The 13,244-nt window shown below is 59.2% G+C and overlaps 1 protein-coding gene across 21 annotated transcripts in view; it reads left to right on the forward strand.

Annotated features, from left to right (window-relative positions):
* The window catches only part of KIF1A (kinesin family member 1A), a 124,016-nt gene that overhangs the window by 72,460 nt on the left and 38,312 nt on the right, over positions 1-13,244 (forward strand). For 11 of the 21 annotated variants that reach the window (XM_058436589.1, XM_058436597.1, XM_032761751.2 and 8 more), the window contains 7 exons: positions 122-205; positions 2,538-2,718; positions 2,793-2,865; positions 3,069-3,162; positions 4,501-4,649; positions 5,035-5,213; positions 7,369-7,506. In XM_058436589.1, coding sequence (XP_058292572.1) covers positions 122-205; positions 2,538-2,718; positions 2,793-2,865; positions 3,069-3,162; positions 4,501-4,649; positions 5,035-5,213; positions 7,369-7,506 — 898 coding nt within the window. Of the gene's footprint in view, positions 1-121; positions 206-2,537; positions 2,719-2,792; positions 2,866-3,068; positions 3,163-4,500; positions 4,650-5,034; positions 5,214-7,368; positions 7,507-8,298; positions 8,572-13,244 lie in introns of all 21 variants that reach the window. The other 10 variants (XM_032761702.2, XM_032761657.2, XM_032761667.2 and 7 more) reach the window with 1 other exon arrangement.

Raw genomic sequence — 13,244 nt, forward strand, 5'->3', positions numbered from 1 at the left:
AGCAGGGAAAAGAGAGGTGAGAGGCCTGGAAGAGGCCATGCCCGGGGGCCAGGTAAGCCGAGCTGCTGTAGGTGACAGCCCCTCATAGTCCTCCTCTCTGCCCCTCCCACCTTTCCTGTAGCTGTGGTGACCTTGGAGCCCTGTGAGGGGGCAGACACCTACGTCAACGGCAAGAAAGTCACAGAGCCCAGCATCCTGCGGTCAGGTATGGCTGGGGACTCCAGGGGCCAGTCAGGTAGGCAGAGGCCTGAGGCGAGGCCTCTGTTCCCATGTCCAAGCCACCACCTCCTGCGCACTGTGCCGGATGGCAGCTCTTAAGGGCTGCGGGGCAGGTAGGGGAGGGGGCTGCGGGTACCCAAGCAGCTCATGTGCCTCCCCAGTCCCCCAACTCCAGGAACACAGCACTACAGGCCCCATTCACACAACACTGGGACCCTGAGACACTGAGTCCATGCTGTGAGCTGAGTGAGGAGCCAGGGTGTGCCTGCCTAGGAAGAAGCTCCTGCCTCCTGGCCCAGGACTCTGCCCTGTTGGGCTGGTCTGGGGGATACAGGGCTGTGGACAGGGGCTTCCTAGAGCTGAGGTGTTGTGGAGCTCAGTGGGGTGGGCTGCTCCAGCCTCTGAATGCAGCACCCCGGGTGGGGTTGGGCTCTGTTCCCAGACACTGCAGTGTCTGTGATGGTCAAACACGTGCAGGCACACATGGCATAAAGTCCCTTCTTTAGAGAAGTCAGACAGGGGGCCCTCCTGAGTGGTGTGTGACTATCGCCCATGCAGTTAGGGTTCTGCCAGAGAAACAGCAGCAGCCTGATGCACAGACATGGCTGTAGACATGGAACAAGATGTAGTGAGATACGTACAACCATGTCTAGGTATAAAGAGATTTATTTTAAGGAATTGGCTTATCAGATGGCGGGGCAGGTCAGCAAAGTCTGAAATCCATGGGCAGGTGGCAGGCTGGGAACTCAGGGCAGGCTGGGAACTTGGGGCAGGCTGGGAACTCGGCGGGAGTGGACTCCATTCGTTGGGTTTCTTCTTCCTCAGAGGAAGCCCTAGTTTGCTCTTAGGTCTTCACCTGCTTGGATGAGGCCCACCCCACCGTGGGGGGCCTCCGTGATTTCCATCAGCCGATTGCAGGTGTGGAGCACATGTGCAGAAACCTCCACACAACACCCAGGGAGGGTGTGGCCGAATCAGTGGGTGCTGTTGCCTGGCCAGGCTGACATAAAAGTGACCATTGGCTTGGAACAGGGGAGACCCTTTCCTGACCCTGTCTTAGGGGAAATCAGAGGGGGTGAGAAGGGGCAGGTGACACCCAGCGGCCCCACTTCTAGCCCATCTGCCCACCCCAAAGGCTTTTGGAGGAGTCTTCGGGACTCAGGAGTCCTGCCTTTGGGGTCCCTGGGCAGGAGGGCAGGACACACTGAATGTCCTGAATTCGTGGGGTGGCCTTGTCATGGGGAGTTGGTGTGGCTAAGCCTGGGTGACAGCTGGTCAGACGGACAGACAGCTGTGCCCATTCTCCCTGCTTGTTTTTGGGTTGGCCCTGGTGCCTGTGGGGCTCAGGGCAGGGCCTAGGCAAAGAGAGGCCTTAGCTTGGGGTTTCCCTCCCAGTGTCCGAGGTGGGCTGCATACGGCCTGTGGACAGGGAGGACAGAGGAAGTGGCCAGCTGAGAGCGGCCAGCAAGGAGGCGCTGAGGGGGGACAGACCTGCAGGCACGGGCCACCTGGGTGGGAGGCAGGACACAGCCGGCTCTATGGAGCCCCAAGACAGAGCTGCAGCTACTAGGGAAGGTCAGAGGGAAACTAGGCCATCCAAAGAGAGCCCCTGCAGGCAGGACTGTCCCAAGACAGTGAATGCTGCCCTGGAGGGCCCTGCAGATGGGGCAGCCCTGAGGGGGATCCAGCCAGGTGCCAGGGTGGGAGGGGCTGGACTGATGCCCATGCCTCAGTAGCCCCAATGCTGAGGCTCTGCAGCCACCTGTGCCTGCTAGCTGCTGTCCCTGCTTCCTTCTTGTGGTTTCTGGACCTGGACCCTGGACCCCCTGGCCCTGGGCACAGGGGACCTGCCCTAGCCCTGCTTCCAGTCTAGTGGGGGAGACAGATGGAAGGGAAGGGTCCTGCGCCCTGTAGCAGTGCTCTGTGGAGGGCCCAAGCCCAGCCCTGGGGGCACCGGCCCCAGACTGGATGTGAGAGGGAGGGTCCTGGCTCCCATGTGTGCATGGGGGCTTGGAGGCAGGAGGCAAGTACAAGGCTGGCCTGGGGAGGGGTGGGGACACTGGAGCACAGCAGAGGCCCCAGATCTGTGGTTTGCAAATGTCACTGGCTGCTGAGTGGAGAGTGGCCAAGGGTGGATTTATGGGGAGAGTGAGGAGACACATTCAGGTCCCAGCGAGGGCTGAAGAAGGAGTGGCTAGGAGCTATGGATGGTGGGGTGCCTGCACCCATTCCCCTTTCTCCTCACGCCTCCCCGCTTGAGACCATCAGGGACCTGAAGATCCCCATTCCCCAAGGCCACCTGTCCCTCTGTCCCCCAGGAAACCGCATCATCATGGGTAAGAGCCACGTGTTCCGGTTCAACCACCCCGAGCAAGCCCGGCAGGAGCGTGAGCGCACGCCCTGTGCGGAGACGCCAGCTGAGCCTGTGGACTGGGCCTTCGCCCAGCGTGAGCTGCTGGAGAAGCAGGGCATTGACATGAAGCAGGAGATGGAGCAGAGGTGAGGCGGAGGCCACCCCCGTCTGCCTGCTGCCCCTCCTGCCCTCCCGTGCTCACCCCAACGCCCCCTTGCAGGCTCCAGGAACTGGAGGACCAGTACCGCCGCGAGCGGGAGGAGGCCACCTACCTGCTGGAGCAGCAGCGGCTGGTGAGTGACATGGCCCCGCCCTCCCTGCCCAGCCCCCACCCACACCAGGGGACCCCCGTCCTCCCACGCCCCCACTCCCTGCTTGCCTGGCCCCATCTCTTGCATCTAAACAGTGGGATGTGGTGAGGCCCACTGTCTAGGCGCAGTGTGAGAGGCCTAGGCAGGTAGGGCCGTAGTGGAGTCACAGGCCTTGTTTTCTGCAGGACTACGAGAGCAAGCTGGAGGCTCTGCAGAAGCAAATGGACTCCAGGTACTACCCAGAGGTGAACGAGGAGGAGGAGGAGCCCGAGGATGAAGGTGAGGGGTCACTGGCCAGCACCTGCTGCGTCAGGAGGGTCTCAGCATGGAGGTGGGCAGCCCTGGGCCCCTCCCTGGAGGTCACTGGTCAGCACTTTTGCCCTGGGGTCTGGACCTGTCTCTTTAGGGAAAGACCTCCTTGCCCTGGGAAGCACTGTGGAAGCAGCATTGGGGGAGGGGGGATACTGTGCCACAGCTGGCAAGCAGCTCTGCACACTCACACACTTGCGTGTGTACACACATGCACACATTCATGTGCACACTTGTACACACATGTGCACGCACATGCTGCCTCTGACAGGAGTGGCTGGATGATGGTGGGGAATGGGGCTGGTAGGGGCTCACCATGCTCATATGCATCCACTCTTCCCGTCCTGCTGACCACAAGGCTCATGGGGCCCCTGAGGACGAGTCCACTGTGCACATCACCTCAGGATTCCCTCAGTGAGCATATGCTCGGGGGGCCAACCCAGCTGACCTCCCGCAGCTGTGGGCAGAGGTGGCCCACATGCAGGTGGGGAGGGGTTTGCGCCCATCTCAGCCTCTGGCCAGCTGGTCAGCAGCTTTGTGCTGGCATGACCTTGGCCTCTTCCCCTGTTTGGCCTCATTTACCCAGCGAGGCTCCCTCCCACTGTAAAGCTCAGGCGCGCCGGATCGGGAGCAGCCAAAGGCGCGTAATGCTGTGTTGGGAGGAGGGGTGGGGCCTCAGCACAAGGACAAGTCCCTCCTTGTGTCCTTGCTTGTCCTCTCAAGGGCCCAGTGGACAGACAGGGCGTGGGCGGGGAGAGGGTGTACGGGCCAGGGCCACCTGGAGCACCTGGCCTGCCCTCCTGCCTCCTCTCCTGTGGGTCCTGCTCCCCACTGCTGGCCCCAGATGGTGTGTGGCTGTCATTGATGGTGTTGCTCCCCCAGCCACTCTGATCTTCAGCCTGACTCACAAGGCTGCTCGTGGTGGCCTCTCCTTTGGGGCACACAGAGCTTTTCATGTTGCCCACTGTGACAGAGCTCTCTGCCAGTTTCTTCTTTCTGTGTACCCAAATAGTTAGTGTGAAACCAGGGGCGGGCAAGCACAGAACTCTCCCAGCCCAGACCCAGAGTGAGAGGAAGCCTGGGGAGACAGGGGTCTGTCCACCTCTGGCCTCAGTGACCACAGAGGGAGTAGCCTTCCAGCCTTCCATCTTTTTACCTGATGGCCACCCGGCCGTGATGTACACAGAGCACAGGGTCAGCTTAGGCAGCCCCATGGAGTGGCCAACCAGTCTGACCCTCCAGAGGGCGAGGCATGGTGGGCAGGGTCATGGCCTTCCTGCAATAACCACATGTGACCTCTCCCTACAGTCCAGTGGACGGAGCGGGAGTGTGAGCTGGCGCTCTGGGCCTTCCGGAAGTGGAAGTGGTACCAGTTCACGTCTCTGCGGGACCTGCTGTGGGGCAACGCCATCTTCCTCAAGGAGGCCAATGCCATCAGCGTGGAGCTGAAAAAGAAGGTGGGCTGCCCACTGGCTGTACCGTTTCCTGTTGGAGAGAGTGCGTCACCTCACTCATGACGGGGACAGCTACTTGGGACTCAGCGCTTGGCTCTCTGCCGGCCCCGGGGGTGGTGTAGCAGCCCTGCCTGACCTGGGCCCCCCAGAAGGGTGGGCAGTGAGGGAGCCCAGACCTGGCCAGGTGGGACTGGGCTGCTCACGGGAGACAGTGGCCGGGTGGGCAGGCAGGAAGCAGGTGTTCCCCCCGGCGGCTGTCTGAAAGGTTCCAGTGAACCATTGTGGGGCAGGCAGCTGAAATCTCCGGAAGGTGGGAAGGAAGCCTTTTTGGGGACCTGGCACCCTGGCCCCCAAGGAGCTGACAAGTGGTCATCTTCCCCCGTCACAGGTACAATTCCAGTTTGTCCTCCTGACGGACACACTCTACTCCCCTCTGCCACCGGACCTGCTGCCCCCAGAGGCCGCCAAAGACCGAGAGACGCGGCCCTTCCCCCGCACCATTGTGGCCGTGGAGGTCCAGGACCAGAAGAACGGGGCCACCCACTACTGGACGCTGGAGAAGCTCAGGTGTGGCTGGAGGGCCGCTGCGTGGATGGTGGCAGGATCATCCTGGGCAGGGCTGAAGCCACAGGAGCGGTGGTGGGCACAGGCTTCACAGCGAGTACCTGCAGACACTGCTGTTCCTCCTGTTCCAATTATTTTAAAATCAGAAGAAAAATGTGAATAGAGTCCAGCCTTGTAGAATCCTCATTCTCCTTCTACCAATGCAGCAATCATACATAAAAATAGATTTGGGCATTTTCTTTTGGAGGAAAGGACAGATGAGGGGAATGCTCCCTAGGCCCACAGGGGTCAGGACAGTGCAGTGGAGGGGAGGGCAGACTGTGGCACCGACAGAACAGGCTGGCGGAGTGCCCAGAGTGGGTACAGCAGGGCCTGAAGGGTGGCTCCCCAGAGGGGCTGGGAGAGGTGGTGGGGGTGGAAGGAATGCCCCCTTGCTCCTCCATTCAGGAAGCTGCTGGGAGGTGGATCCCTTAGCTGAGCCCAGTGGAAGGTGGAGGAGGAGCTGAGGTGGGGGTGGCGAGGAGGGAGCCTGGGCTGTGCCCCTCTGTGCCCAATGTGAGCTCGTGTCCTTCCTAAAGCTCGGCCTCTGCTGTCCCCACTTGCTCACTCTGATTTGTCTTGAGCCTTAATTTTTTTTTTTTCCTTTAAGAGACAGGGCGTTGCTCTGTTGCTCAGGCTAGAGTGCAGTGGTGTGATCACAGCTCGCTGCAGCTCGAACTCCTGGGCTCAAGTGATTGTTCCACCTCAGCCTCCCGAGTAACTGGGACTACAGGAATGGAGTGCACCATGACACCCAGCTAATTTTTGAATTTTTTTGTGTGGAAGAGATGAGGTCTCGCTCTGTTGCACAGGCTGATCTCTAACTCCTGGCCTCAACCAATCCTTGCACCCTGGCCTCCCAAAGAACTAGCATTATAGGTGCGAGCCACTGCGCCCAGCCAGGTCTTAAGTTATGGGGATGACTGAGTCACCATGTGAGGCCAGCGCCATCAGTGGAGGAGTTGAATGTCACTCACAGGGCCCTAGAAAGCAGAGCATGGCACGCTCCACCCTGCAGGGCTACAGGGGGAGGCACCAGGGCCCATCGGGAGGCAGAGAGGAGTAGGAGAAGGCCCAGGCCACAGCCTGGGGTTGTGGGAAAGGCCAGGCAGGGCAGGGAGACAGCTTAGGCTTGGCTAGTTTGAATAATTCTGCAGGGCTCTAGGGCATAGAGCTGTCCCTAGTTGTCCGGTACCTTGTCCTGGGTGATTTAGGTCAGGGGGAATATTGGCCTGGTGTGTGAAAAAGTTAGAGAAAGGAGGTGGCTGGGGTACCGACTCGGGATTAGTCGGTTTGTGTAGGAAAGGCAGGGGTGATAGCAAGTTGCTGACTGTCTCTAGGAATTATCAGGACCTAGGCAGCTCTCCCCAGCCTGCAGTGCCCCGCAAGGAAGTCAAAACATCACAAGATACAGAAAATAAAAATATGATTAATGCACTCATACACATACACATTCATGCAAACACACACTCATAAGCATTCATGAACACCTGCACATATACGCACCATACACTCCCACACTCACGCTCCTCACTCTTCTCCCCTGTTCTCCCAGGTTACGTGGCTTTTGGAAGGACGGATAGCCACTGTTGATGTGGTTTCTCTTATGCCTGAGACCTAGGGGCACAATGATTGCTTTTCCTTTCTCCTACATTTTGTTTTTCTTGGGAATAATAATTTGTAGGCTATTTTGTCTGTCTTCTGTGTCCCTACCTCCAGTTTGCCCTTTATTCCTTGAGCTCTTGGGCCTCTGTGGCGTGATCCCCCTTTCTGAGCTTCACTTGGGTTCTCTTCCCACCTCTCTGCCAGCTTTCCAGCAGCCCAGTGCTGCCAGCCCCTCTAGCCCCTCACTGCTTGTTCCCCGGCCCACCCCCTGGAGGGAGTTTGGGAGGAGCTGTTGGTGACCTTGCGTGCTTAGCTGAGTATGTTACCTGTGACTGACCAGCTCTAAGGGTCACAGAGGGGGTCTGTCTAGCAAGCCCCCTGAACCTTGATGACCCTGAGCTGGATGTTGTGGCCAGAGCTGGGCTGAGCCCACTGTCCCCAGGAGATAAGGGTGTGCAGTGCCAGCTGCTGAGCACTGGGCCTGGGTCCACACTGACCCCTGCCGTCCCTGCAGGCAGCGTCTGGACCTGATGCGGGAGATGTACGACCGCGCTGCAGAGGTGCCCTCCAGTGTCATCGAGGACTGTGACAACGTGGTGACCGGCGGAGACCCCTTCTATGACCGCTTCCCCTGGTTCCGGCTGGTGGGCAGGTGGGCGCCTCCTCCCTTCCTTGGCAGAGAGAGAGAGAGAGAGAGAGATTGAGAGACAGATTAAGAGAAAGAGATGGCAGTGGGGGTAGGAATGGGCCCTGGCCTGATACAAGGAGCAGCCCCGACGGGTGCTTTTCCAGCCCCAGACTCCCAGCCCTGTCCTCCCCGGCCTGAGGTTCCTCCCAGTCATTCCTCTCCACACACCACAGGGCCTGTTATTTCAGGGGACATGAGATGGGGTCTTGGCACTGCCACCCAAATCCACTGCAGGGCTGTAGCTGCCAGAACCCATGGGTCCATGTGTATGAATATGTGAGGCTCCCAAGCAAACTTTCTGGGTCACCTGGTGGCCCTGAGGATGGGAACATTGAGGCAGGGCTGTGTCACCTGAGCCTTAGAAATGGCTGCCTCCTTCCCTGGTCTCCCAGTCTGGGGTCTGCACCCAGCACACTTTACCCCATGGGACTGTGGTATTCTGAGGCCTCAACGTGGCCAAACTCTCAAGGTCCTCATATGGCCTCAGCCACTCCCAGCCGAGACCCCTGTTCTCAGTCCCGCCTGCAGGTGTCCTCCGGAACCTTCTGGAACCTTCCTGCTGGCCATATATGTGATTGCTTTCCAAGCCTGGGGGCACAGTTTTGGTTCTCTCATTTTTTAAAGCAGCATTCTCGATGGTCTGTGTGTTTGGTTTTGGTTTTAAACAGAAGTTCCCCCCAGCCCCGGCCCCGGCCCCTGTTTGTCCCTGCGAGTCGCTGGTGTTAACTTCTCTCTGTCTTGTCGCACTAACCTCAGTTCAGCCATCTCTGGCTGCAACAGCTACCCTCTTCTCAACACATGCATGAGCGAGCGCATGGCTGCTCTCACCCCCTCCCCCACCTTCTCGAGCCCCGACTCCGACGCCACCGAGCCTGCCGAGGAGCAGAGCGTGGGGGAGGAGGAGGAGGAGGAGGAGGAGGATGAGGAGGAGGAGGAGGACCTGGAGGACGACGTCTTTCCGGAGCACGCGCTGTGCGACGGCCGGGACCCGTTTTACGACCGGCCCCCCCTGTTCAGTTTAGTAGGAAGGTTGGTGAGGTCGAGGAGAGCATGCTGGGGAGGACCCAGCTCTTTTGCACAGGAGCACTGCTGCGGGCACAGATGGACCGCTGGGGCCTGGCCCAGGCCCTCCCAGGGCAGGCGAGGCAGGTGGAGGGGCTGGCCTCCTGAGGAGAGCACCCGAGGGCCCCTGGGCCCTGCATCCTTGCAGTGGGGCTGTTCACTCATCCTGGAGAAGGTCGCTTTGGGCCAGCAGGGAAGAGTCCGGGTTCCAGGTACAGAAGAGTTAGTGCACCCCGGAGCTTGCAGCTGTGGCCCCAGGCAGGTGGAACTATTTCTGCAGAGAGGCCGTAGGAACCCCGGAGTGGCTCAGGCACCCAATGGCCGAGTTCCTCCCTGAAAGTCCCAGTGCAGGGCCCGAGGGGCATTTGATAGGTGAGGGCCAGCCGCCCCCAAGCAGGATGCCCATCCTGTCATTCTTCTGGGAATCAACACTGTCTTAGTGGAGGCAACCTCACCCCAGCTCAGCTGTCATCCAGAAGAGACAGAGGCTCCTGGCTGCTGTCAGTGCTCTCCACTCTCTGTGGAGAAAGGAGCTGAACTCAGAGGCAGCCATCCTGAGGCCAGGGAAGGCCTTCCTTTTAGGAGTGGGAGGCAGCTGCTAACCCTCCCATCTCCCTCTGAAGCGATGGGGCCTGGGCAAACCATGCCTGTCTAAAGGTGAGGACGACTCTATCCCTCCTGACCTCCTCGGTTGTCATGGCCAGAGATGGGGGCATGTGGCCCAATGCTCTCATGGAATGTGCCCTTTGCAGAGAGAAGCTGGTTATCACATTGCCCAAATGGATGAGAGACCACGGTTGGGAGACAGAATGGCGGCTGGGGAAGCTCAGACCCAGGGAGCAGGCGTCCCGCCCTGCTGGCAGATTTGGCAAATCCAGCTGCCTTCTTGTTATCATGGAAGGGAAGTCAGGTGAAGGAAAGATCTAGAAACCTGGCTGTAGTAGTCAGAAAGTCAGCTCAGGAAACAGCTGAATTTATATATTTTACATGTATGAATGTCATAAGATAATTCTTAATAGCAACCTTTTTTTGGCGATTAAGATTGCTTCCCTGGGCTAGGCCAGTGGAAGTTTTCAGAAGTCTGGAACTTGGAGCAGCAGTGCTGACAGCTGAAGGCTAAGGGTGGCCCCAGATCTCAGGGTTTACAAGGGCTTTACTCTGTCCTTGGGTGGAGACGGTGGAAGGAAAGCCTCACCCTCCCTCTTGGAAGACAGCAGGTCCTCATGGGCACGTGCCGTGGATTTATTGATTTATTCTGATTAATTTTCCATGAGTGCTACTAGTCTGTGAGGTGAGATAAGCTGGCCTAACAGATAAAAACCTGTGGCACTATCCCTCCGAGATGCTCTGGGCCTGTGCTTCCCACTCTGCAGGGCCCAAGAGGGAGCAGCGGACCCCAAGGCCAGTTCCATGCAGGCCTCTCTCAGAAAGCCCCGGGCTATAGGGCCAGGCCCCCTGCACCTGCTGGGCCCCAGGAGTGGCTCCGGGTGTCAGGTAGGTGAGGGATCAGGACGCACAGGGGGATGAGGACATCAGGAGAAGTGGGGTGGGGCTCTCGCAGTCTCAGCCAGAAAGAGCTGGGTCCTTCTAACATTTTTTTCCCCTTTTGTGGATTTGAGATTTTACAAAACTACCAAACCAAACAAAAGTCATCAAAGAGAGACCTGGCCCCCATATTGCGGGGTGGTCTGTGAAGGGCTTCATTCGGAATCGTCTTGATCTTTTTGGTTTGGCAAGAATTGGCTTCTCCCATGCAGCAGCTGTGCAGGCCCGGCCCTGGGAAGGCCCCTCGTTGATTTTCCTTTAACCTTCTGGTAGCTGCTGGCTCTCTCTCCAAAGCTTCAGCGAAATTGGGGCACCCACTCTTGTCCCCTCTGGAAAGGCTTCCCTGGGTCCCAGCATGCGTCTTTGCACCTCACCAATCTGTGGTTAGCGCCTGCCTCCTCCCTCCCTCCCGCCACACTCAGCCCTCGCTCTGTCTGCCTCTGCTGCTGCCTCTCTCTTGGTCTGGGTTTCAGTCTGCTTCAAGGTACCCTGGCCTCTGCGGAAGGCCTATCCAGCACTGGCCTCCTGTGTTCTGCACTGGGGCTCCTCACCCAAGGCCAGAGTCAGCCCCTAGGGGCCTCTGCCTCTGGTGGTCTGGGGCACCAGGTGACCTGGGGAGGCAGGTGGGTTGGTGACCACTGCCCATATTCCAACAGGAGTGGGCCTGAGGCTCTGATTTCCCCTGGCACAGGAGGGGTAGGAAACACGGGAAGGGTGGGTGGGCACAGGAGCTGCAGAGAGAGCAGGGCGAGAGGCTGACTGCCTGGGATGAGGGTCCCTGGGAGGGGAGCAGGGCTGGGGAGGGAGCGCAGGTGTCTAGGGCTGGGTCGATAAACGTTGCTCAAGCTCGAGGGCTTCACTCAGGGTCAGCTCTGTGCCCCCTGGGCTGGCAAGGCCACGCCACTCTCTTGGGTCCCACATGGTGCTCTCGGCGGGCTAGGGCCCCTCTGTCTTGGTATTCGTAGCATGGCTGTGGGTGGCGTCTCTTGGCCCAAGATCCTGAGAGCCACTCTCTGTGCATTGGGTGTGTCTGTGGCTGGTAGGGACAGGCCTGGGCTACGTTCTGGCTCCCAACTGATGTCAGGTTATTTCTGGCACCCAGAGGGCAGGTGGGGGCATGGCCTGCCCAGGCCTGTGAGGCCTGCGGCCCTGGAGGGTGTCTCCACTGGGCAGAGACGCCAGGCTCCAAGATGCCAGGCACCAGTGCTCTGCCCCATCACCTCACACTTCGGGTGCATTGGTTGGCATGGGCTCTTCACAGAATAGGGAGGCACCTTCCAGGCCCAGCTCACAGCTCTCTTGAGGCTGGTGCTGCCACTGGGGCAGTGGATTCAGGGCCCCAGATGTCCCTTCTGGCTGAACAAGTCTATCACCAAGCCAGGCAGACTGGGACAGGCAGTGGGGAGAGGAGGGCACCCAACACTAGAGCCACAGCCAGATCCACGTGTCCCACTGGTGGCCTGGGGCCTGAGGTCAGTGCCATGAGGATGCTCACAGGGTGCAGTAGAGATGGGGGAGTATTTGGTGTCAGACCCCAGGGGTCCTTTTCATTGTATAACCTCCACCTGGATGTCCCTTTGGGCCCCACCCTCAGCTGTCCCCACCTTTGGGGCACAGTCTGGGCTGCATCTTGCCTATCTGTTTGAAAGCAGTTAGCAGCAGTCTGTGATGCTACAGTGTCTGGGTCCCCCCAGCCCCCAGCATGAGGACAATCTGAAAAAGCATGAAACAATCGATCTGCTTAATTAATCAGCTGTGATAACTAAGCAGGTGCCCAGGTTAATTGCCCACTCAGAGTGGGTCGGGAAGTGCCCATGGAAGCCAACCCTGGCCCTAGAAGTAAGCGGTGGAGCTTGGTGTCCACACAGTTGAGCTGGAGAGGAGTCCCTTGCAGGCCCTCGCTGCCAGGCCCTGGCGACTTCCTTAATCTCTTTGCCTCAGGGTCATCCTCTGTGCAATGAGGTATAAGTACCATATTTCATCGTTCTAGTGTGCTGAGACCCTGGGTGGATTTTGTGCATCTCTAAGAAAGAAGGGTGCAGCTGGTTGAGTTGAGATGGCTGTTTATTAGGATGTGCCCTGTCGAGGAGATAGGGGTGCACTGCCTCCCAGGAGGTAGAAGAGCAAAAGGCCCCGTGTGCTCACCACTGTGCTTGGCCCCTAGGGAGCCTCCACAGATGCCGGCTGCTGTGATTTCTGCCATGTTGCTTCACAATGGGATGATCTGAGCCTGGGGTTGCGAGGGGCTTGGGCCTCCTCCTTGAGCCCAGCCCCTATCTGATTTGTGGGGCACTCGAGTCTGTACTGTGCAGCTGGTGCCTGAGCCCACGGTTGACAACATGGCAGAAGGTGTCCCCTCAAGGTCAGTTCTACACGAGGTTTGTTCAGCAGGGAGGCCCTGTGGAGAGAGCCAGGATGGGGCCTGCCTGCTGCAGCCTCACCATGTGACCTGGGATGGGCCTGGCCTCTGCCTCAGTTTACCTCTCTGTGCACTGCCTCAGATCCCCTTGGACCTGGCCTTTCAGGGCAGTGGGGGAGAGTGAGGAGGGGGTCAGTGTGAGACCCCGAGAGCTAAGAGTGGGGAGGGGGTGGCCCCTTCCCTTGCTCAGGTGCAGAAGTCTCTTCCCTCTGGGTGTGGTCCTGGGGAGCTCAGAAGTTTGTGGGTCATCTTTGTGGTGCCATGAGTGGCACATGTGGATGGCCCCAGAGCCCAGGGCTCTGCTCACTGCCAGCAGCCCCTGTGGAATTGCCCTAAGCTTTGGGAAGGCAGCTCTGGCGAGGGGTCTTTGGGGTAGGAAAGGTAGTGTCTCACCCGGTCTGGGTGGCCCTGGAGAGCTATACCCTCTCCTTCCTGTGAGGCTGTGCCAATGGATTCAGGGACCCCGTGCCTAAGGTCCTCACCTGGCCCACAGTGGGAGTGATCCCAGGTCCCGCCCCCTCTCCGAGCACCACCCCGTGGGCTCCCTGCAGAGTAGGGTGAGGCAGTCTCTTCATCCTCAGTGCCCTTCTGCCCTCTAACCCTGGGATTTTTGCAGTGGGCACTGGCTCTGGGAAAGGGTGGGGTGGATGGGGGCTGGAGGGCAGGGGCTGGCTCA

Source organism: Hylobates moloch, unplaced genomic scaffold (assembly GCF_009828535.3).
Source record: "Hylobates moloch isolate HMO894 unplaced genomic scaffold, HMol_V3 SCAFFOLD_1, whole genome shotgun sequence".
Lineage (NCBI taxonomy): Eukaryota > Metazoa > Chordata > Mammalia > Primates > Hylobatidae > Hylobates > Hylobates moloch.